Source organism: Nannobrachium achirus (genome assembly GCF_963921795.1).
Source record: "Nannobrachium achirus genome assembly, chromosome: 17".
In the NCBI taxonomy this organism is placed as follows: Eukaryota; Metazoa; Chordata; class Actinopteri; order Myctophiformes; family Myctophidae; genus Nannobrachium; species Nannobrachium achirus.
In genome coordinates this window covers 52,991,543-53,015,256 of record NC_137824.1, presented here as the reverse complement: position 1 = coordinate 53,015,256, position 23,714 = coordinate 52,991,543, and the positions used below count along the sequence as shown (strand labels likewise).

The 23,714-nt window shown below is 42.8% G+C and overlaps 1 protein-coding gene across 1 annotated transcript in view; it reads left to right on the top strand.

Annotated features, from left to right (window-relative positions):
• Nucleotides 1–23,714, top strand: part of aff2 (AF4/FMR2 family, member 2) — a gene marked incomplete at both ends in the record, with an annotated part of 187,605 nt that overhangs the window by 150,794 nt on the left and 13,097 nt on the right. Inside the window, 11 exons of the mRNA XM_080746805.1 lie at nt 368–473; nt 1,447–1,600; nt 2,563–2,778; nt 4,047–4,263; nt 9,141–9,896; nt 9,996–10,259; nt 12,142–12,257; nt 13,026–13,263; nt 15,524–15,657; nt 17,287–17,350; nt 23,499–23,635. Coding sequence (XP_080602931.1) covers nt 368–473; nt 1,447–1,600; nt 2,563–2,778; nt 4,047–4,263; nt 9,141–9,896; nt 9,996–10,259; nt 12,142–12,257; nt 13,026–13,263; nt 15,524–15,657; nt 17,287–17,350; nt 23,499–23,635 — 2,402 coding nt within the window. The remainder of the gene's footprint in view (nt 1–367; nt 474–1,446; nt 1,601–2,562; nt 2,779–4,046; nt 4,264–9,140; nt 9,897–9,995; nt 10,260–12,141; nt 12,258–13,025; nt 13,264–15,523; nt 15,658–17,286; nt 17,351–23,498; nt 23,636–23,714) is intronic.

The window sequence follows — 23,714 nt, the reverse complement described above, 5'->3', positions numbered from 1 at the left end:
TGTCATATGTTAATTTGTTTTGTATTTTATTTCTTGTTTGTTTTCAGCTCTTCTTTTCTCTCTTTCTTTTTCTTCCTTAAATATGCTGAAACAGAAAATTGTTAATCTGATAACATGTCCATTTTGTTGTTGATAATCTAGTGTTGGCAATAAAACGTATTTGACAAAAGATCTATCCCTCTCTTCTTAGCAATAGAGTTCAAAGTAGGAGTGTCCTAATAGACTGCGGAGAAAAGAAATATGAGGATGAAGTTGGCCATGGTTTCAGTTTTTCCATCCTCATATTTCTTTTCTCCACTAGTGTTTTTCTTTTATGGTGGTTGTGGTCTAATCTTTATCAAACACTTCTCCTCTTCTCTGTCCTCAGCCGGAGCCCCCGTCCACCAACAAGTGGCAGCTGGTTGGCTGGTTGAACAAGGTGCAGCCTCAGCCCAAACCTCTGCTACCCGCACAGCAGGAACACCATGACTCAGGTCAGTGATAATAAGGTCTCGTGTAGCCAGACAACTATTCCACAATCTCCGAATGCTATATAGAGTCTTGAACGGCCGCTCCCGAACGGCGAGTATCGGAAGTAGCCACTGCTGCACGGAAGTTGACGGAACTGTAGTCCCACTGGAAACATAACAGAAGCACACTCGCACAGACAGAGTCATTCGAGCAGCATATTCTTGTTATGGGTGTCTAGTTTAAGAAAACATTTGAAAACATCATGGAAGTAACACCAACAACACCAGAGAAAGACGAAATAATGCCCCAAAAAATTATGAAAGGAGACATAACGCTTCCAGTAGGACATGTTATTGCTACTGCACCTTGGGAGCGGTTGCGTCACATACGCTTTATCTCGCACTCATCGTTTCTATTTCCGTTTGCCAGACTGTATGCCGGGAGCGATAATACCAATGATAATAGTATTATTTGCACTTTTCACAAAATATGTCATATCCTGATATGTCCCATAATAATGGCTTCCTGTTGGCCCCGGCAAGGTAGTGTACAGCAGGCCATGAAGGCAGTTTTTACTATGGTGGAAGAAACGCAAATGCCCCTCTTTCCGTACCATACCTAAAGGCAGCATTCAAGAGAATTGCCAAACTCTCCTGAACTTGAATGCAGCATCTCATGTTGAAAGAATTGCCCTCTCTGTGTAGCATCAAGCATCGAAAATAGCCGACCTCCAAGCTCACAACGCGTCGCGCTGTGACGCGTTGTGAACTTGGAGGTCTGCTATTTTCGATATTTTCACCAAAAGGCCCTTTTACAAATGTCATCCCCTGCCTCTCTAGCATTCTCTGCACGTCTCTGGTGCACAGACCATGTAGGCGCAGAAATACTATGGGTTCATTCATATCTAGCTTGTGGCAAGCTTCACTATCTTGTCAGCGATCTTTGAGAAATGCGCTCCAAGTGTGAAGTTCACTAAACTAATAAACTGCTCCCCAGGCTCCCTCACAAAGGGTCCTCCTGAGCCTGCCTCCCCAGGGAGCCAACCAGCAGGAGTGGGCACGGCTGCCAAGAACAAGCCCTGTGCAGCCAACACCACCCCCGTAGCCCCTGCACTGTCGAATGAACACAAGGACACGAGGGCAACCTGCTGGTAGGGGAATGTTTCATGTTCTCCCAAACTTGCAATGGAGTACTACAGTGGTGTAAAGTAACTAAGTACATTTACTTAATTACAGTACTTAAGTACAGTTTTGAGGTATTAGTACTTTACTTAAGTATTTCAAATTTCCAATACTTTTACTTCTACTCCACTACATCTCGGATCCAAATATTGTACTTTGACTCCACTACATTTATTTGAAAACTTTAGTTAATAGTTACTTTGCAGATATAAATTATAGTGTTATAAAACATACCTAAACCACTTTAGCCATATTTTATACCTTGGCTATTTGAAAATAGCAGATCTACAAGCTACAAACATTTTTTACTTTTACTTTTGGTACTTTATGTACATTTTGATGCCAACACTTCCATACCTTTACTCAAGTACATTTTTTATTCCGGACTTTTACTTGTAACAGAGTATTTCTATATTGCAGTATTGATACTTTTACTTAAGTAAACGTGACACTAACCCTAACACTAACCCTAACCCTTTTCTACCACTGGGAGTACATTGATCTTGTTTTTATTTCTCTTTTATTCCACCTTTATTTAAGTTGATTGAGAGACAGTTCTTATTTTTTTTTTCATCACACCCAATGTGAAGTGAGCGGTGGTCGTGCTTGCATAACGTCTTCAGATTTGAGTCTAGGATGTACAGGCTATGCTATGGCAAAACGCTGAGGAAAAAGGCTACAGACATACGACAGATGACATCACTAGACAAACATGATGCTATGCTACGTACACACATTTTGCTATGGCAAAACGCTGAGGAAAAAGGCTACAGACACACGCACAGCCACGTATAGGAGCTGTTTACCACTGCTCAAAAACACGAGCCGTTGTCTTTTACGTCTCGCACAGCAATAGTAGGGTTTGAAAATGGGAAAGAATGAATCAGTGCTGCCTGAGTGTCCATGGTTTATTATTTCTTTTCGCCCACAGCCCGGGTAGAGAAAAGAGCAAGGCCAGGCTGAGCCAGCGGGGCTCCTCTGAGGGCCAGAGATCAAAGATGAGACTGTCGCCGGGGATGTCGTCCGGTTCGGAGGTCGCGGCCCCCAGAAGGAACACCACGGGGAAGAAGCAGCCCAGACGGACAGACAGGTCAAACAGTCTGGAGGAAGGCCAGAACCACGGCTGGAACAGAACCAACCAGCACAGGTGCTTCCTTCAACCTTTCTTCTTCCTTTCCTTATTTCAGGGGTGGGCAACTTTGATGATGGTGAGGGCCACTATATTTCCACCTTCACTCCAGAGGGCCACATTGCATATTGCTACGTCCTACGTTGTCATTTTAGTATCTCATACAAAAGAAGCAAAAATAGCAGATCCACAAGCTCAAAACGCATGCGTTTTGAGCTTGTAGATCGGCTATTTTTGCTTCTTTTGAATTGAAATCCTGAATAATTTTTTGTTGTTTTTGAATTGGAATCCTGAAATGTCATTTTTTTAATCAAATTTCAAATGCATTTAGTTATATAGTCATGTTAACTTGAACCTATGAACCTAAATACAAATACATTGGACATAAAAAAATACATTTTAATACTACTATACTATTACAGGTAGTCATTAATTATTGTCATTAAGCTACTAATATTGACTGATGGAATTAAAGCAGGTCATGTTTGGAATTGTAATAGCTGAAATCAATAATATATCAGTATTCCGGTATTAACCTGCGGGCCGCATTAAGTGAAGGTGGGGGCCGCATGTGGCCCCCGGGCCGCTAGTAGTTATTTCTTTCTTTCTTTCTTCCGTCTTTTTTTTCCTCCTTGATTCAAAATCAAGTTCGATCAATTAATCGTTTTTTAGAATAATGTGCACATTTTTGAGTGGTGCCAGCCGCTCCAACAAGTGACCGAGTTTGTACGTCGGTACTGTATGTCTGTATGAGCAGGCCTCAACAGCTGCAATACCGCTGGGTGACCTACCTTCAAGAGGCGCTGTTGAGCCGTCTTAAAGGAGTAGTTCACCCCCAAAACGATTTCTATTGATTACTCATGCTATGGAGACTTGAGTTCAATAATATTTTTGAGTTGTCGTTGCATTCCTAAGACAATCATTTGATAACAATAAATGTACCCCCATTGATTCCGGATGGAGACCCAAATGCATTTGGGTCCCCATCCGGAATCAATGGGGGTAAATTGACTGAAATCGAATTTTTGTCTTAGCAATGTGACAAATACAAAAAAATATTATTGAACTCAAGTCTCCATGGCGAGAGTAATCAATAGAAAAAAAGTCATTTTGGGGGTGAACTACTCCTTTAAAGTGAATGGACAGGGATTTAACACTCTAGTTCATTATAGCTTAATTAAATTAACTCATCAAAGGCACTGCTCACTTCACACTGGGTGTGATTTGTTTGTGGTTAAGTGGTTATAAAGTCATGTTTCTTCCTCTCTCTCTCTCTCCCCCTGTAGTCCAGCCGCCAGAGACAAGGAGCCACCGCCTCCCCCCTCCCTGGAACAACAGACACCCCCCAGGCCGCGAGTTAAGCCCCCCAGCGGTAAAACTGCCCCCAGGAAAGAACCTCGCAGTTCCGCCAATCCAAACAACACAGTTCCACCACCACCACCACCACCCACCTCAGCGGTACAACAAACCCCTGTGACTCTGCCCGGTGTTAACTTAAACCAGGTTAGTGTCTGTGTGTGTGCAGTGCATCACTCTCTTCATTTATTTCATCGCTGTCTCGATGTTTAACTTTAAAAAAAAATTCCTGTAAAGGAAAGCCCTGCTTCATCATGCAAGACGTCGCACAAAACTAGTGAAAATAGCAGATCCGAATAGCAGTTTCAGATCTATAAGGGTCCATTTGGGTACCAACCCTCCATCATTTGCCTGGGGACCACCCGGAACCCTATCAAGGACCACTGGTTGAAAACCACTGCTTTAACTGAATCAATTATAATTTTAAAATTTGACAGCAATATATGGGTAAGATTGATATATTGGTCAGGCTCAGGCCCCGTTTAGACGGCCACGCTCTATAGAGATAAAAAATCAAACCTTGGTTCGAAGTGAAGCGGTGAATTTTTATTCTATGTGTTCTAGAGCTATGAAATCTGTGTTCTAGATCTATACATTCTGTGTTCTAGATCTATACTTTCTATGTGCTTTAGTTCTATATTTTTATGAATTCTGAATGAATGAATGATTGTGTCTGTGTCATGTGAAGCTTGACCAATCCTCAATTCTGCATGCACGGGACATGTACGGGACAGACAAAGCCACTCCTTGAGAATCTATGGGAATCCTCGAAAAATCATGTACGGGACAGACAAAGCCGGGACATCGCCGTTTTGTTTTTCTTTTTATCCAGTGTTCATATGAAGCCACATCAGGGCTTGAAATGATGTAGTGTCCATGTAATTTTGCTAGGTGGCGGTGACGCACGGATAGACGATTCTACTTCGTTGTTTACCATTCACCATGGTAACATGGCTGCAGTAGGCTGTATGCAAGCGTATGCAAGCCATGACATCACATGTGTTGTTGTTTCTTGCGTTTCTGTTGTTCACACGGATGACGCGTGGGGAGAGGGGGAGTCAGCTTTTACACCCCAAATTCCGTTCTCACTTCGTTCCGTTTTTAATCGCCGAAAATGCCGTTGTCGTCTGAACGGAAGGCATATTTGCGGAATTCTTGTTGCAAAAAGGCAGTGTAAACGTGCCTCAAACTGTTAGTTTCCCTCTCCCGGTGTGCATCTTATACTGTACATACCCAGAAGACAAAAATAACACAACATCCTCTGTCCTTGGTGCTGAGCCAAACTGCAACGGCAGCGAAATGGAAGAGTGAAAGAAAGGGCAACTCACTTCAGATGCTCTGAACTTTATTAACAGCAGCCAAAAATATACCTACGGCATCCAAAGTATGTTGCGAGCCCCTTCTCTCGCTCCATCTTACACATCCACACACATAGACGTGCAGGGGCGTCACAAGGGTGGGGGGGGGGGGGAGTGGGACTGAGTTACTAGGGCCCAAGGTGGAGGGGCCTTAATTGTTTTATACTTTAGCTATTGAAAAACATGCGATCTACAAGCTCGAGCTTGTAGATCTGCTATTTTTTGAGCGGTGGTTACACCGTCTCCTATACGTGGCCGTGTGTGTATGCGTCCGTGTGTGTGTGTGTGCGTGTCTGTATGTAGCCTGAAGTACCTTTTCTGACCACACATGTTAAGGGAGGGGCGCTGTTGTTCAGGCCAGGCCAGACACACACACACACACACACAGGGGGGAAGGGGGGGGTTATGGTTGGGGGGGGTTATGGACCTCCACGACCACCGCTCAGTTCACACGGGTGTGATTTTTTTTATTAATTTTGACTTTTTTAAGCGAACGTTTGTAACTTCTGGGGGGGTCCCTGGAACTAAATATTTTGAGATGGGGGTCCTGTGGCCAAATACATATCATTTTGGGGGTCCTTCACATGAAAAGGTTTGAGAACCACTGACATAGAAACATGGAAGAAGGATTTGAAATATTCAAAGACTTGCACACATTTTCATGATTTTTCAAAAATAGCAGATCTGCAAGCTCGCAGTGCGGCACTCGGTGCCGCGCTGTGAGCTTGTATATCTGCTATTTTTCAATAGTTAAAGCACAAAACGTGAGCGGATCCTTGTACCCAGGGCCCAGAATTAGGTGCGACACCCCTGTAGACACGTGAACTCTAGAATATGCCACAAAGTCCTCAGTTCGCATAAAGAACTGCATAAACCAGTCAGCCATGTGTGCAAAGTTACCGTTGCCTATGCATCACGGCCATAACAGCGTCTTCATTCCCGGAGTTTCTGCGTGGTTTGTCGAGGTCATTAAAAACCCCTGGCACAGAACTGAATTATCACATAATGGCTGGTTTTATGGAAATATGAAGAAAGAGAGAGGGAGAGAGGGGGGGCTGTTATGGATTTAGTGATTTTTATGAAAGAAAGTAAGAGGGGAAAGAATGAAAGCAAAGAAAGGCTGAACTTAATTATCACTTTGTCATTGAACCTCTCGGAACACTAAGTGGTTTTATGAAGCAACGCAGCCCAGACAGAGAAAAGGAGAGAATGACTATAAAACAACCGTAAAACAGCAATAAACAGCATCTATTCTGTCCTTATTAAGGGTAATTGGGGAAAATAGACGTCCTTCCATTTAAAGTGAGTGTTTCTTTATTTTTTTATCCTGGGCCAGATCAATATCAAAACATTTATACTGTAGTTCACTTAATGGTTTACTACTTATTTCACTGAATTGAGGATATTATCTATCTAATTCCGGGGTCTTCAACAGGGGGTCCGGGACCCCTAGGGGGTCCTCAGAGTTACTACAGGGGGTCCTTCAAATCTTTGTTTGATAGACACTTTCTTTCTCCTTTTTTATATTAACCACTTGTCTTGAACCCTAACATCCATATTCTTAGAACTTTAGCCAAAAATAGCCGATCTACAAGCACACAACGCCTCGCACTGTGAGCTTGTAGATCGTCTATTTTTGTCAAAGAGCTTTGGTCTAGAGGGGGAAAAGAGCAGACTAAGTGCAGAGTGAAATGTCAACTTTATCAAGTATTGATGGTTCAAGTGGTTAAATATCTGAAAACACAAATTGACATGAATCCAAAATACACTGATGATTGTGCTGTCAAACGATGAAGCTATGGAATCTATGAAAAGGTTGTGGGGGTCCCTGCTTCATCTCTCTCTCAACTAAGGGGTCCTTGGCCTGAAAACGTTGAAGACGCCTGATCTATCTAATTATCTGTCTGATAAGAGGTTTTATCAGCAAAAAGGATTGAAACGTACTGTAGTAAAGGCATTGACCTTATGTGGACATGACACAGATCAATACTGTACAATGATACATATCCTCACAAGAACAAAGGAACAAAGCATAATGCTACTGTACAGTGTAGACCATGTGTGTACAGTGCTTTAGCTCGCAGCCTAGCACACTAATGTATTCTTTTGATGACATTTGATGGTGGTTTGTTCTCCACTGATGTCTGACAATGGCCGAATATCCTATCATTATTTCTTCTATGATAATCTAATCGAAAATGGTCCTTTCCCTTTAAAGATAGCATCAGGAAGGAATGAAAGAAGGCAGGAAGGAATTAAGAAAGAAAGAAAGAAAGAAAGAAAGAAAGAAAGAAAGAAAGAAAGTAAGACAAATAGAGTAGTAGACAAAAATACAATTTAATCCCTTAAAAGACGAAGGCGGTGATATTGCATATTTAGCCCAATGATTACAAAGCATACCTTTGTTTGTTTGTTTATTTATTTATTTATTTTTCAGGCTTTTGCTTTTTTCCCCCCCTTTCTTTTGAGTTTTCAGGTGATAAACCCTCCTTAAAATTCTGTTTATCTGGCTGATATTTCTGTTGCAGTTAAAAGGTCATATTTAGCCTTCAATTTTGTTCGTGAATCAGTTTTCCAACACTGAAATGAACGGAATTTCAGTGGCTTAAAAGTTGAAAAAAAGGCCTACTGTACCGTATGCTTTGGAAAATGTTTGGCAGTAAAGTATAACTTAAAGTTATACTGTGTAAGTTGCTAAACTAGTGGTCAGTAGCGGTGTTGCTTTTTTCTGCCGTTTTTCGCCCGGAGTCACTCGCAGACCACCGCCGCGGACCACCGGAGCGGCGCCGCAAACCACCGCGACCGATACAAATCCGTGGAGGGGTAGAACGCATCTTTTCTGGCCAGGATTTGGGGATTAAGAGGTTAAGAATCCTTCGCCATGGTAAACACTGTAGCTGAGCGAGGCTACTTCCTGAAGACGCGGCAGATAAGCTGTGATTGGCCGGTAGTGCATCATGTATGTATGATTCGCGATGTGATTGGCCAACGTATACAGATGACGCAGATGACGCTATTTTTCCGCGAAAACCGGACCCCGGCAAGGATCATAGAAAACATATAAAGAGAAGGCTTTAGAAGCTGAAAATAACGGAGTGGGTGTTCTAAAACTTTAGCGATTTAACAGTTAGGACAATTTTAAGATTTGTTTTATAAAAAAAGTTACATGGTATAACTTTAAGTCATAGTTAAGCAAATAAAAATTCTCTATAGTACTTTTGAAGCTTGTGCTTCTGTATGTTATTGTATTCTTATGCTGTACTTGTTGATCTGTATAAGATGGTCAACACAACACAGTACAAAGTAACTTCATCCAGGGGCACTGGCTATATAACCAGATAGTGTGTCCACCACATAAACATAGCATCCCCAGTTCCATACAGGATAGACCAGGGGTCTTCAACATATTCAGGCCAAGGACCCCTTAGGTGATAGAGAAATGAAGCAGGGACCCCCATAACCTTTTTCATAGATTCCATATAGTTTCATCCTTTGACAACACAATCGTCAGTGTATTTTGGCTTCATGTCAATTTGTGTTTTCAGATATTTAACCACTTGAACCGTCAATACTTAATAAACTTGACATTTCACTCCGTATAGTCTGCTCTTTTTCCCCTCTACACCAAACCTCTTCATCCTCAAATTTCTTTCCTCCACAAAACAGGATAAGAGGAAGCATCGGGGCCCCAGTAGCCGCATCACCCCCAAGTCCCGGGAATTCATCGAGACGGACTCCTCCTCGTCCTCCTCAGAGTGCCAGTCAGACTCCGAGGGAGTGGTCAAGGTTCCCACCCCGCCCTCGCAGATGCCACGCGCTCTGACCACCACCACCACCACCACCACCACCACCACACACACAGCCTCCAACGCACACCTGCACGCTGCTCTCCCGTACCCGGCCTCTGGCAGCGCGGGAGCTCCGGGGACGTTTGGAGGAGGCAAAGGACTTCGCGTCAAAGACAGCAGCAATGTAACCATTAACGGTAGCAACAGTAGTCATGGTAGCAACGGTTGCAGTAGTAGCGGTGGGAGTGGCGCAAGTAATAGCTGTAGTATAACCAACCCAAGTGGCTCTTTTGGAACTTTAGTTCCAGATCCCGGGGGGTTGGGGGGGCAGGGCAAGGAGCTAGAACCCATGTTGCCGCCCTCCAACCTGGGACACGACGTGCCCCTCTCTCCCTTACGGGACTACCAAGAGGACCAGAGCCTGTGGGTGAAAATCGAACTGAGTTTAATCAGCAGGGTGCCTAGTGGACAGGGGCTGGAAGAGAGAGGAGGCAGGGGAGGGAAGGAAGAGACAGAGAAGGCAGGGCTGGACGAAAGAGAGCGACGCGGAGAGAGGGACAGGACGGCCGGAGGGGAGCGAGACAGGGACAAGCAGGACGAGAGAGAGTGGCTGGGGCTGAGAGAGAGAGGCAAACCGGGCAAGGGGGAGAGGGAGAGGACAGGGACGGGAGAGAGAGACAGACACGAGGAGAGGGAGAGAGCAGGGCAAGGGGACCGGGAGAGACCAACCGAGAGGGAGAAGCAGGGGGACATCAGGGACGAGAAGGATCGACTGGGCGCAGAGGAGAGGGACAGGACGGGGCCGAGGGAGAAAGAAAAGGCCTGTCACGGCGTCGGGGTCACGGACGACCCCGCCACGCAGGAGCAGACGCCCCTCCTCAGACCATCTGGGAGGACAGACAGAGGAGACAACGGATGTAAAAACAGGAGACAGACGGCCGGTAGCATGACGGTCACCACGGAGAAACACACCAGCAAAAACAAGAGGAAGCACAAGGTGAGGACACAGATCCTATCTGTCCCCAGTGTTGTATGCTGATAACTGTTGTATACTGATAACTAGAACTACATTTGTTAAAAAAAACAATTGGAGGGGACTTTATCTTAACCACTTAAGCCTGCAATTTGATTTGATTTTATGTGGATGCACTAAACGAAATGTCGTATTATGTTGAATATAGTGACCATAGAACATCTTATCTTATCTGTATACTTTGTTGTGAAACAAATACCGAATATAACAGATCTACAAGTTCACTCAGGGTAGCTATGAGTACTTTTTTTTAATGTTTTTTTTTTTTTTTTTTTACATTTGCCCAAAATATTTTTATTACATTATGAAATTGTGATATTATATCAAATATTGCCGTCTACACTTCCCAAAATGAAATACACATATTAAATTCCGTGTGAGCAGAAGCAGGGATAAAACATATCTCAATCTGCAGTGAAAAGTGAATGACCAAACTGGGAAGAGGTGTAGACACCGGCCCACCTCCACTGACACCCCAACCAGTGTTGGCAGATTAATGCCCAAAAATGCCATCACAAAGAGGTGCATGGATTCACTAAATTCCTTGGCTGCTCATTCAGGATTTGGTTTGGCTTTTCACAATAAATCAGTAAATCTAGCTGACCCCAGGTCTGTACTTGGAGACATTAAAAACAGATTTTATTTGATTAAGGTCCAGGAAGTTGCCTGCTTCCACACAGCGTGACAGCATGTGGTGCGTTTTTCTAACAAGATTGTTTCTTTCTTGCTATTTTTGTGAAATTACATATTACACACCTGTGATCTTTTTTTTGCTGTGTATGATAGTTTTCTTTCAAATGTGATCATTTCAAACCTCTGGTACAATAATTTAACATCTGGCAACATTGCCCCCAGCAAACAAAAACCCTGGCTGTATTATCTACCAATGGTTCTCAAAGTGGAGTCTCTCAGCGTTCTGTAACTCTCAGCATTATGGGGGTCCTTGAAAAGTTTGAGAACCTCAGGGCATGTAACGATTTATCGTAAATCGATTTAAATCGAACAGGTGACGATTTAATTCGATTTAATAAAAATCGATCAAAAAATGTTTTCTTTTTTTAGATCTGAAATGTGAGCTAACCATAATCACAGTAATCCTTAATCATATTCTATCATATTCAAGGGCTTTGGGAGAGAAATTAGTTAGTGAGAGAAATAAAATAAAAAATGTCTGGAAAATAACTTTTGTGTAAAAAAAGAAACGTGAAATTTGTATCGTGAACATAATATCGTGATTCAAATTATATCGTTACATGCCTAGTCACATCACTTGTTTGATGCCCTGGACTTGACTACAAGTACACACGCAGGGGTGTCGCACCAAATTCTGGGCACTGGGTACTTTAACTATTGAAAAATAGCAGACATACAAGCTCACAGCGCGGCACCGAGTGCCGCGCTGTGAGCTTGTAGATCTGCTATTTTTGAAAAATCGTGAACATTTGTGCAAGTCTTTGAATATTTCAAATCCTTCTATGGTTTTTTGAAAAACCTATGTTTCTATGTCAGTGGTGCTCAGACTTTTTCATGTGAAGGAGCCCAAAATGATATGTAGTTGGCCACGGACTCCCATCCCAAAATATTTAGTTCTTAAAAAAATACATATATTCGAAGATTTGCACACATTTTCACGACTTTTCAAAAATAGCAGATCTACAAGCTCGCAGCGCGGCACTCGGTGCCGTGCTGTAAGCTTGTATATCTGCTATTTTTCAATAGCTAAAGTATAAAATAATTAAGGCCCCTCCACCTTGGGCCCTAGTAACTCAGTCCCCCTTTTCCCCCCCCTGTGACACCCCTTGACACACGGTCTGTTGCTCTGCGCTCCCTGCTGTGCTGTGCCCAGTTGGACCACGGAGAGCTGTCCATGAACGGAAGCAAGAAGCTGAGACTGGACAAAGACTGCCTTCTCCTCCCACCATGCATCTCTCCAATCCACAACCACAAGGCCGGCTCCGCCGAGTGAGTGCACAGCAATGCCATCACACACACACACGCACACACACACACATGCAGACAAATACATGTCTGCACAGATATCACGCACGCACGCACGCACGCACGGACGCACGCACGCACGCACGCACACACACACACACACACACACACACACACACACACACACACAATGTACTATCATGTACTGTAAAACACTGTTTCCCAAACAGTGGGTCAGGACCCATTTGTGGGTCATGGGCCGAGTAAAGTTCCCATTTTATTTACCTACAATTAAAAGAATATATCCACCTGTTTCCGCGGGAGTTTACTGGAGATTATTTGGACCTGTTTGGACCACACTTCCGGTTTAACAGCAGACATACAAGCTCACGTCGCGTCACAGATGCAACTCGTTGTGAGCTTGTAAATCACACTCGGCTGCGGCGCCGGAAGCTTGGTACAGCGTCTGCGCAATGCACTATGGGGCGTTGGAAACTCGTGGATACATTTTTTTTTTAAAGAAAAAAATCTAAGAAATTCCACGAATATAAAAAATAATAATACAAAATTCGTGAAAATATGTGATCTACAAACTGATAGCTGATCTACAAACTAATGAAAATAGCAGATCTACAAGCGCACAACGCGTCGATTCGCGTTGTGTGCTTAGATCTGCTATTTTCACTATTTTGGGTCCCAGGCAAACGTCTAATCTCTCTTTCGGGTCTCGACCTGAAAAGTATGTCTGTCTGTCTGAATGACTTTCTGTCTGTCGATGTGTTGTTCTCCCAGCTCTGACGGCAGGAAACCGTCTCGGCGGCGCAACGAAAAGCTCCTTCCTCCCCTCCTGTCCCCCCTCTCTGACGACGTCCCTCGCAAACGGAGCGCCGACTGTGGTTCCTCCTTCGGCCAGGAGGGCGGCACCGCTGACACCCTAGGCTGCTCCGCCTCTTCGTTGTCCTCCTCCTCTTCCTCACACAGACACAAGAGAGGAGAAGGGAAAGCATCGTCACACTTTAAGAACGGCAGCGTAAGGCTTCATCTAAACCTCTTCATTACGACCACGTTGCTCGTCCAAAGTACTGTCTTGAAAATATGCTGATGAATAAAGTGTATGAATTACGCCTAAGTGTTATAAATGACAGCGTATCAAGTTGGACTTGATACACTGGATACACTGAATAGTTTTCTAGGCCCAGCGACACTTAACTTGGTTGTGTTTACAGTGTGACATACCGGTATTTATAGTTGTGACTGATACATTTTCATTCTTGTTCTTCATTTGGTATCATTTTATGTCGTACACATCTGGAGCTAGCTATTACAAGACGTCTTCATCAGGGACGTGCAGAGAATGCTAGAGAGGCAGGGGCTGACATTTCTAAAGGGGCCTTTTGGTGAAATTATCGAAAAAGCTTACACTGCGACGAGTTGTGACTTGTGAGCTTGGGGGTCGGCTATTTTCTGTGTGTGATACCACACTGAACTAAGCATAATCAAGTCAATACTGGAGATGTGGCATAACGTCATTGGATTTCTACACAGAGAGGGCAATTCTTTCAACATAAGATGGTGCATTTAGTTCAGGAGAGTTTGGACAAGACAATTCTCTTGAATGCTGACTTCAGGTACGGCATGGAAAGAGGGCATTTGCATTTCTTTCACCATAGTAAAAACATTCATTCATGGTCTGGCGTGGGCACTTTTTACAGACAGATAAAAGGGCAGGGGCTCGTAAGGGGATTTTATAAGATGGCCTATTTGACCAATCTGCGAAGTAAATCGTTACCAAGAAATGTCTTCACCAATGTGTTTCTAAAGGTGTGTAATAATATGTACTAAAAGGTTGAAATTCAACTCCCGGGGGAAACCTCATAAAAAACTGATTTGTGTTTGTCCCATTAATTTACTAAAGGAAAAAAAATACAAAAAATAAATATGCTTTAAGTAGCATGTGAGGGGTCAAACTAGGGTTTTTTCATGATGCTGAATCCATTGCAAGCATTTGTTTTGCATGAAAAACATTCATTGGGCTAAAAACAGACCCACAAAACGATGGTTTAGTGATGAATCATCACTTTTCACCGTTTTGTAGGGACCATTTGTACCCCACGGAATGTTTTTCATGCAGACCAAATGCTTGCAATGGATTCAGCATCATGAAAAACCCTTAGTTTTACCCCTCACATGCTACTTAAAGCATATTTATTTTTTCTATTTTTTTCCTTTAGTAAATTAATGGGACACAAACACAAATCCTTTTTTTTTTTTTAGGTTTCCACCGGGAGTTGAATTTCAACCTTTTAGTACATATTATTACACACCTTTAGAAACACATTGGTGAAGAAATTTCTTGGTAACGATTTACTTTGCAGATTTTCTTATGTTCCCCTTACTATGTGTACAGGTGAGACATGATCTTTGACAGGATCTACATTTTCAGTAGAAAAGCAGAGAGACAAAACACAACCAGCCTAAATGCATAAATTATATTATATTAACATACTCTACCACACATCTACATTTTATTCATATATATTATATATATTCGTCACTGTCTGGCCAAAACCTCTTAACTCAATTTTTGAGGTTTTAGATTTTTTTTGGCATAAATCAGGGCTATTGAACACCCTTTACAGCTGAGTGTTGATTAAAATAATATTGAACCAATGGAAAGTAGTAAAAAGTGCTTGGGACAAAACCTCTTAACTCCACACTTTCTGCCAAACCTCCTATCTCCACCCGATTGGCCCTCTCCTTTTTTCATAAATATGTGCTATTGAACACCCTTTACGTCTGTGTGTTTGTTAAAATAATATTGACCAATGAAAAGTAGTAAAAAGACCTTCGGTCAAAACCTCCTAACTCCACTACTTGAGCTCATTTTCCCGAAAATGAGCTCAAGTAAATGAAAATGAACGCCAGCAGAGATACACGTTTTACTACTTTCCATTGGTTCAATATTATTTTAACCAACACTCAGATGTAAATGGTGTTCAATAGCCCTGATTTATGCCAAAAAATCTAAAAACTCAAAAATTGAGTTAAGAGGTTTTGGCCAGACAGTGACGATATATTAAAAAAAGTTACATAGTTCAGCTTTAAGTACACATTTGAGTACCTTTAGTTTATTTTACTTTACTTTACTTTACTTTACTTTACTTTACTTTACTTTACTTTTACTTTCCATGTCATGATTATGCTCCATGCTACAATTATTTGACAGCTTTAGTTACTAGTTACTTTGCAGATTTTGATTATTAATACCAACTCTAATCCTCCCCCTTCAGGAGATGGACGGCCACAGTGACAAGCCCTGTGGGGACGGCTGTCATGTCAACGGACACTCGGACTCAGAGCCATGGTCTGAATCATCCATGGATCCTGCGGGACCACGAAGACCCAAACTGTCATTCAGCAACACGTAAATATCACACACACACATTCACCCACCCACACACACACGCGCACGCGCGCACGCACACACACACACACACACACACACACACACACACACACACACACACACACACACACACACACACACACACACACACACACACACACACACACACACACACACACACTCTCTCTCTCTCTCTCTCTCTCTCTCTCTCTCTCTCTCTCTCTCTCTCTCTCTCTCTCTCTCTCTCTCTCTCTCTCTCTCTCTCTCTCTCTCTCTCTCTCTCTCTCTCTCTCTCTCTCTCTCTCTCTCTCTCTCTCTCTCTCTCACACACACACACACACACACACACACACACAGCCTCGTCCACATGCACTTTTAACCAAATGAACCCCAGTGTCCCTATGCTTGGTCGAACGTGAAATTAGCAATATGTTTTGTGCTGTGAGCTTGTAGATTTGATGTAGATGGAAAAAAGGAAGGTAATAAATGGTTATGGTATACGAAAGAAGGATTAGTACTGTGGATTAGTTTTAGCATTTCAGCATTAGAAAAGTTACATTTATTACACTAACAGCCTCTGCTTCAGCACTGTATATATCTGCTGTCTGTCCAAACTCCAAAATGTTCATTTTTTCAGAAAATGAAAAAAAAAGATCCAGCCCAAGTGGAGTTAGGAGGTTTTTGCCGAAGCGCTTTTCACTATTTTTCGTTGTTTTAACCAACACAGAGGCTTAAAGGGTGTTTATTAGAACAACAAAAACCTGAACAATTGAGTTAGCTTTCGGCCGGACAGCAACGATATGCACCATACGTATTTATTATTTGTAAAACGTTTTTACGTTTTCTTCAACCCTAAATGGCTTGTTAAAATGAATACAAGCTATCATGTAAAGAAGCACATGAAAAAATCCAGACAGTACACGTTTTTTATTAACTATACTAGCTCAGTGGCCTTGCGGTTAGAGTGTCCGTCCTGAGATTGGGAGATTGTGTTTCAATCCCCCGACCGGGTCATACCAAAGACTATAAAAATTGAACCCAATGACTCCCTGCTTGGCACTCAGCATCAAGGTTGGATGGGGGGTAAGTCCCTGTGACATACTGGAGTCATGTCCAGGGGGTCTACACATCAAACCGCGCTACAGAAACAGGACATTGCCACACGGCTCAGGAACCATCATTTCCTAAGGCTAATTACTTGCACGTTTTTATTCCCATCAGTGTTGTGTCCACATTGAAGGCCATCACAAGCAGAGTGTAATTCTCTGTGCTAAGGCTTTCTGTTCTCTGTTCGCTCTCCAGTAGCCACAGTGCAGAGCACTACATGACATACACTACTACATGACATACACTACTACATGACATACACTACTACACACATACATACTACATACATACTACTACATACATACATACTACATACATACTACATGACATACACTACTACACACATACATACTACATACATACTACTACATACATACATACTACATACATACTACATGACATACACTACTACACACATACATACTACATACATACTACTACATACATACATACTACATACATACTACATGACATACACTACTACACAAGCAGAGTGTAATTCTCTGTGCTAAGGCTCTCTGTTCTCTGTTCTCTCTCCAGTAGCCACAGTGCAGAGCACTACATGCAGGAGGCCAAGAGACTCAAACACAAGGCGGATGCTCTGGTAAGAACCAATCACACACTCTGACGCGACCGCATATTTCCCGGTGAACCTAAGCGCAACGGTGGGGGCTTGGGAGTGTGGGGAACACGCACCACTGACTATTGCTGATGATGGAGAGGTTATATAGCTTAGCCTTTATGTATTGAGAATGAGAGGCACTCTTGCCGATTTAGTAAGAGACTCGTCGCCAATTGCAAGATATTTAAAAGTTATTTGGGGCCATGATGATAACCTTTTCTTCCCACAACTAGACTAAGGATTTATATTGTCTGTGTTATTGTTTACAACCACAATTATTCACGTGTGGCAAGATCGCGGTCCCACTAGTTTTTTGTAGGCTATAGTGTAGGCTTAGAAGCCTTTTCAGAAGTTAATTTAATGTTTTCCATTTAATGATTTCCTTTATCCTCATCTAATCTTGCGCTAATGCACGCAACTGTTTTTGCCATGTTTTAAGGCCGTGTAGGCTTTTCAGAAGTTAATTTACAGGTAATGTTTTCCATTTAATGATTTCCTTTATCGTCATCTTCCGCTAATGCACGCAACTTTTTTCGCCAGGTTTTAGTTGTTTCTCATAAGCTCGCGACCCTCCTTGCCCATCGGCCCCCATATTTGCGCACAGGTTCACCGGGAAATACTCACCAGGGTCGCCACTCTGACAAGGGTGCTTTCACACCAGGCCTATGCTTGGTCCGATAGAATGGCACCATGGGGTGTTTACTGTTTACCCATGCAAGTTCAATTCATTTGGGATGGTGTGAAAGGCCCAATCCCTGGTGCAGACCAAAGAACCACAACCCCAAGGTGGCCTTGTTTCTAAGTGAACTCTTGTCTGGAGTGGTTAACTTCTAGTGTGAACGCTATTCAAAGCATTTGCTGGAAACATTTGAGTAAGACTGCTTTTTATTTATTTTCTCCCGTGTTGATGCGTTACATCGCTTTGGAAGGGGACAGAAATTTGTTTTGACCAATTAAAAATGTTTTTTTTTATATATATATATATTTCCAGGGCAAGTAGGGTTGCAATATTTGGGCAATAGTCAAAGGTGGAAACTTACTGCAGTAGTTAAAGGGAAAATATGGGATTAGAATTTAATAGAAATAGAAGGACTCATTTGAGCAGCCCAATGCTGTATATCTCAATCTTAGATATGAAGTTATGTACTTAATGTGCATTGTCATGCACAATTACGACTAAATACTAAACCGAGGAGAGGATGGGAAAAGGGGAGGGACAAAGCTACATACACTAATAGAAGCCCCTCACAACCCTCTGGGACACACAGTCGACCATATGACCGACCAACCGACTGACAGTTGCTCCATCTGGAGCACTAGGAGAGTGTTTAAAAAGAAAAAAAAGCTTTGACCTGAGGGTGGCACTAGAGAGCAGGTAATGGGGTCACAAAAATGAAAATAGTTCCTCCTCTGTGGAGCATTAATGTGCTCAGCAGATTTCAGTACCTTGTGTGTGTGTGCTCAGGGGTGTCACACCACATTCTGGGCCCTGGGTACAAGGATTCACTGCGGGCCCCCCCATGAATGTTATCTATTGAAAAATAGCAGATCTACATGCTCACAGCGCGGCACCGAGTGCCCCGCTGCGAGCATGTAGATCTGCTATTTTTGAAAAAACACGAAAATGTGTGCAAGAAACCTATGCTTCCATGTCAGTGGTGCTCAGACTTTTTCATGTCAAGGACCCCAAAATGATTCGTATTTGGCCACGGACCACCATCTCAAAATATTTAGTTCCAGATTTGCACACATTTTCGTGACTTCCGTGACAAAGATAGCAGATCTACAAGCTCGCAGCGCGGCACCGAGCTTGTAGATCTGCTATTTTTCAATAGCTAAAGTTACTAGGGCCCCTCCACCTTGGCTTGGGCCCTAGTAGCTCAGTCCCTTGTGACGCCCCTGTGTGTGCTAGTGGGAAATGTAGCCTGATGGTGGCCCTACAGGAAAAGATATGGGGTCAGAAAACCATTGGGGTTAATCAGAAAGCCACAAGGCCATAGAATCACTCCAGAGCCTAACTTCCCATGGAGGGTTTCCAGACAGTTCCTGGAAAGTTTCCGACCCTTTGCAACCCTTTGCAGTTGTCTTAATTTATTGCATCATTGCATTTTATGCACAACTGCTCACTGTGCAATAAAACAGAATAAAGAACTGAAATAATGATGGAAATAAAATTGTAGTTGAGCATTATCTCCTTCTCTCTCTTTCACTCTAATGTTAACCCCTCAGTTTCTGCAGATTATCTATACCGTACTACCACACATACTGTATATGAGAAGAAGATGCCTGTTCTTGTGTCTTTGGTTGTTTGGCAAATGAAATATGGATTTAAATACATTAATTATATGAAATATTGATTCCATATTATTTTAATATCTTGACAAAGGCTCAAATGAAAGAAGAGTAATTGGCCTTTGCCACTCATAGTCAGGTGCTCGCTGGATGCACTAAAAAGGCTTCATTGATTTTATTACTTCATGACATTCAATAGAAGTAAACAACGCGTGTCGCACACCTAAAATAGACAATTACAAGCTCACAATACATCACGCTTATGACATGTTGTGAGTTTGTACATCAGCTATGTTATAAGTATAAATTAGATCCGCTCCACATTTTGATCATAAAGTTACACTTGTCAGTTTTTGGCACATGGAAATCTGACTACCTAAATTATGGTAGTGTTCAAATTATTCCCAAATATTCTCAGATATGCACTTCTGATCAAGACTTGTGCTACAAACAACATAACCAGATGGGAACTGAATGGTTACTGATAAAGAAGGCTATAGAGGCAGCTATTTGATTTCCATGTCTCTTTTAGATGAGCAATGAAAAGACAACCACAGGGTTTGTGTAAAATTCACAAACTGTACACACTATTTAACCCACAATGTCAACATTTCCTGTCTCAACACTAAAATCCTTTGCACACAGGGTCCGATTTTCCGCTCGTGAAAAAAACAGACAATATTGTCCGAATCAGGCCAAAGTCGGACCCCGGTGTGCATGAGGTCATAGAGCTGGGCCCCTGATTCAGCACGGGAAAAAGAGTTGGAGAGGCCCTCATTGCGCGCTATAGAGAGAGATCTCTCTCTATAGCGCTGCTGCTACTCAAAGATTTGTGACAAAGTGACAAGCCAGTGGGCCAATTACATGAGTTATATTTCGTCATTGTCGGGTGGAAACCGTTTGTTTTGTATTTATCATTTTAAAAATTATTTAAACTATTGAAAACAGCCGATCTACAAGCACACAACGCCTCTGTGCTTGTAGATCTGCTGTTTTCACTACTTTTGTGCGACGGCCTTGTATGATGAAGCAGGGCTTTGCTTTGCGAAAAAAATGTACAAATTTTAAACTTGGAGATACAAGGTTTCTGCCCGACAGTGACGATTTACTTTGTTGGCCGCCCAGCCCCGTAAATGGAACAAAGGACGACATTTTATTAGATTTTTTTTCCTAATGGCCGGCCTGGACCGGCCCGGGAATGAACCGGCCTTTCGGGAGTTGTCCCGCTTTTCCCAATGGCCAGCACGTCCCTGTCATAGAGACACCTTGTGTTCATTTATTGTCAGTCTTCTTTCCACACAGAAAATCGGACCCTGTTTTCCCAATACCGTCCTTAAGTGAGTCTATTCGTGCATGTCTGTGTCTATCGCTCTGAATAAACAACCAGGCATATACTGTAGGTATGCATCTACGCACATGCTAGGATTGCTTGTGTGTCGAGGAGAGGGGAGGGGTGTGTCAGTGTGGCATAAAAACACATCAAAGATGTCACCGTATAATTGGTGTTATTTTACTGCTCCATTAGCTTCCCAGTGAGCATGGCAGTCAAGGACCAAATGTCTGCAAGATAAACAATATCAAGTAGATTATGTGATTTCTTACAGCAAACAATGAAAAGCGATTTATTTATCTTGTCATCTATCTTGGTTTAAATGTTGTTTCCCCAGATCTGTGTGGGGGATTGCGGGCTTAGCAAGGGATTACTGCTGGAGGAGATTGTGCATCTTTAGCACGGGCTGTGAACAGGGGCGTCACACCACATTCTGGGCCCTGGGTGCCAGGATTCACTGCGGGCCCCCCCCATGAATGTTCTTCATAGGGGGAGGGGGTTTAACCCACTTAGACTGGGAACGCATTATTACGCGTTATTTTGTTCTTTAACTATTGAAAATTAGCAGATATACAAGCTCACCAAGTGCCGCGCTACGAGCTTGTAGATCTGTTATTTTTGAAAAATAGTGAACATTTTTGCAATTCTTTGAATATTTCATATATTTTTTGAAAAACCTATGTTTCTATGTCAGTGGTGCTCAAACCTTTTCATGGGAAGGACCCCCAAAATGATATGTATTTGGCCACGGACCCCCATCTCAAAATACAAAATATAGTTCCAGGCACCCCCCAGAAACAAAATTTGAGTTACAAAATGTTTGCTTAAAAAATACATATATTCAAAAGATTTTCACAAAATTTCATGAATTTTCAAAAATGGCAGATCTACAAGCTCGCAGTGCGGCACCGGTGCCGCGCTGTGAGCTTGTATATCTGCTATTTTTCAATAGCTAAAGTGTAACATAATTAAGGCCCCTCGCCTCCACCTTGGGCCCTAGTAACTCAGTCCCAATCCCCCCCCCCGTGACACCGCTGACTGAAGATGTTGATTCGTCCCCTCACGCTCTCTACTCTCTGTCTGTCCCTCTCTGTCTATCTCTCTTTCACTTGTTTCTATCTTCTTAATTTATTTCCACTTATTCATAATTGTTCTTATTTCTATTTAATTTAATAAAGAGGGGTACCCCTGAAGAAGAATAGAGGAGGGTCATGCCTTTCTAATTTTAGTTAGAAAGGGAAGATCAGCTAATTGTATTTGAGTCCAATGGAGGGTCATGCAATTTTGTATTAATTAATAGATCCTGGCATTGTAAATGAGGGGCAAAGTTTGAGATCCCATAAAAGGAACATCATTTAGGAACATTTTGAGGGTGGAGGAGATTATTAGCATACATCAACATGGATCTGTCTCTGAGTTTTAATAGCCATGTTTCCATAAACAAATAAATTAGGGAAGCGAATTATCAGAAATGCGTATTAAGACAACGCAAATTTAGCCTGTTTCCATTAAACTGATGAAATGCGATTCTTGGCAGATCCTGCCTGGGTCCGTCTGACCGACCTGCTGTAAATACTTAACTCACTTAGCGGTTAATAGACGGAGCGAAACGGTTAGCTTACCTTCAGCTGGTAACAACACGAGACCGTAAAAAAAAAAAAGATACGATTATGACGTCACCGCTAAACCAGGCCTTCCTGTTTACATTAGCTTCTGCTAGCCGTTAGGCTCAATGCAAACCATCCGACCCTTACGCAGCTTCACTAGGTCGGATTTTGATTGGGAAACTTTCTGTGTGGCGTCTGTATATGTTCCGCTGCCCATACCGATGGTGGTTTTAGACGATCAAGCACGAATTGAACAGGATTGAGCACAGATAGCGGGCCGCAGAGCTCCCATTGTGAGTCAATGGAGCGACGTCACTTTCCCATCCTTTATTCATGGTTTTAAGATAGCTTCTTCTGAAGGGTTTAGTGTTACGATGGCGCACTCTAGTGGTCTTTTTGTGGTGGTATATCATCATGGCTTTGAAAACAATTAAATTATACCCTATCATGATGATAAAATATAGCTATTTACTGGCGTTATTAGCGCACATTCATATTTTAAGTTGGCTGGCAATGGGTTTTAAATACCTGCTGTAAAAATGTAAATACACTCATCGCGATCCCAGATCCCAGAGCCAGTCGCGACGCACCGCCGCGGAGAAAGTGCGCCCGGCGGGGGCACATGAGCAAGCGACCCCGAGCTGGCCCGCCGCCGGGTTGAGTCCTCCGGGCAGACTGCATCCTGCAGCGTCGCAGATGCGAGCTGCTGTGAGCTTGTAGATCGGCCACTTTTGGCACGCGCAACACGGTGTGGTGACGAAGGGCCACTCCGTGTGTAACAACCGGTTTGTTTTGTGGGCTAACGTTATACAATGGAGGTTAATTATCAATTATCAATCTCCCTCTCCCCCTCCCTCTGTCTCTCTTTCCCCTCCCTCCATTCTGTCCCCCTGTCCTGTAGATGGATAAGTTTGGTAAAGCGGTGAACTACGCAGACGGGGCGCTGTCCTTCATCGAGTGTGGCAATGCCATGGAGAGAGACCCGCTGGAAGCCAAATCGCCGTACACCATGTACTCTGAAACGGTGGAACTCATCAGGTATGCCACTCAGTACTTAAACCTAAAATTAGCATGGATGGATTTAGGGCTGTCACAATTATTACATAATCGTCTAATC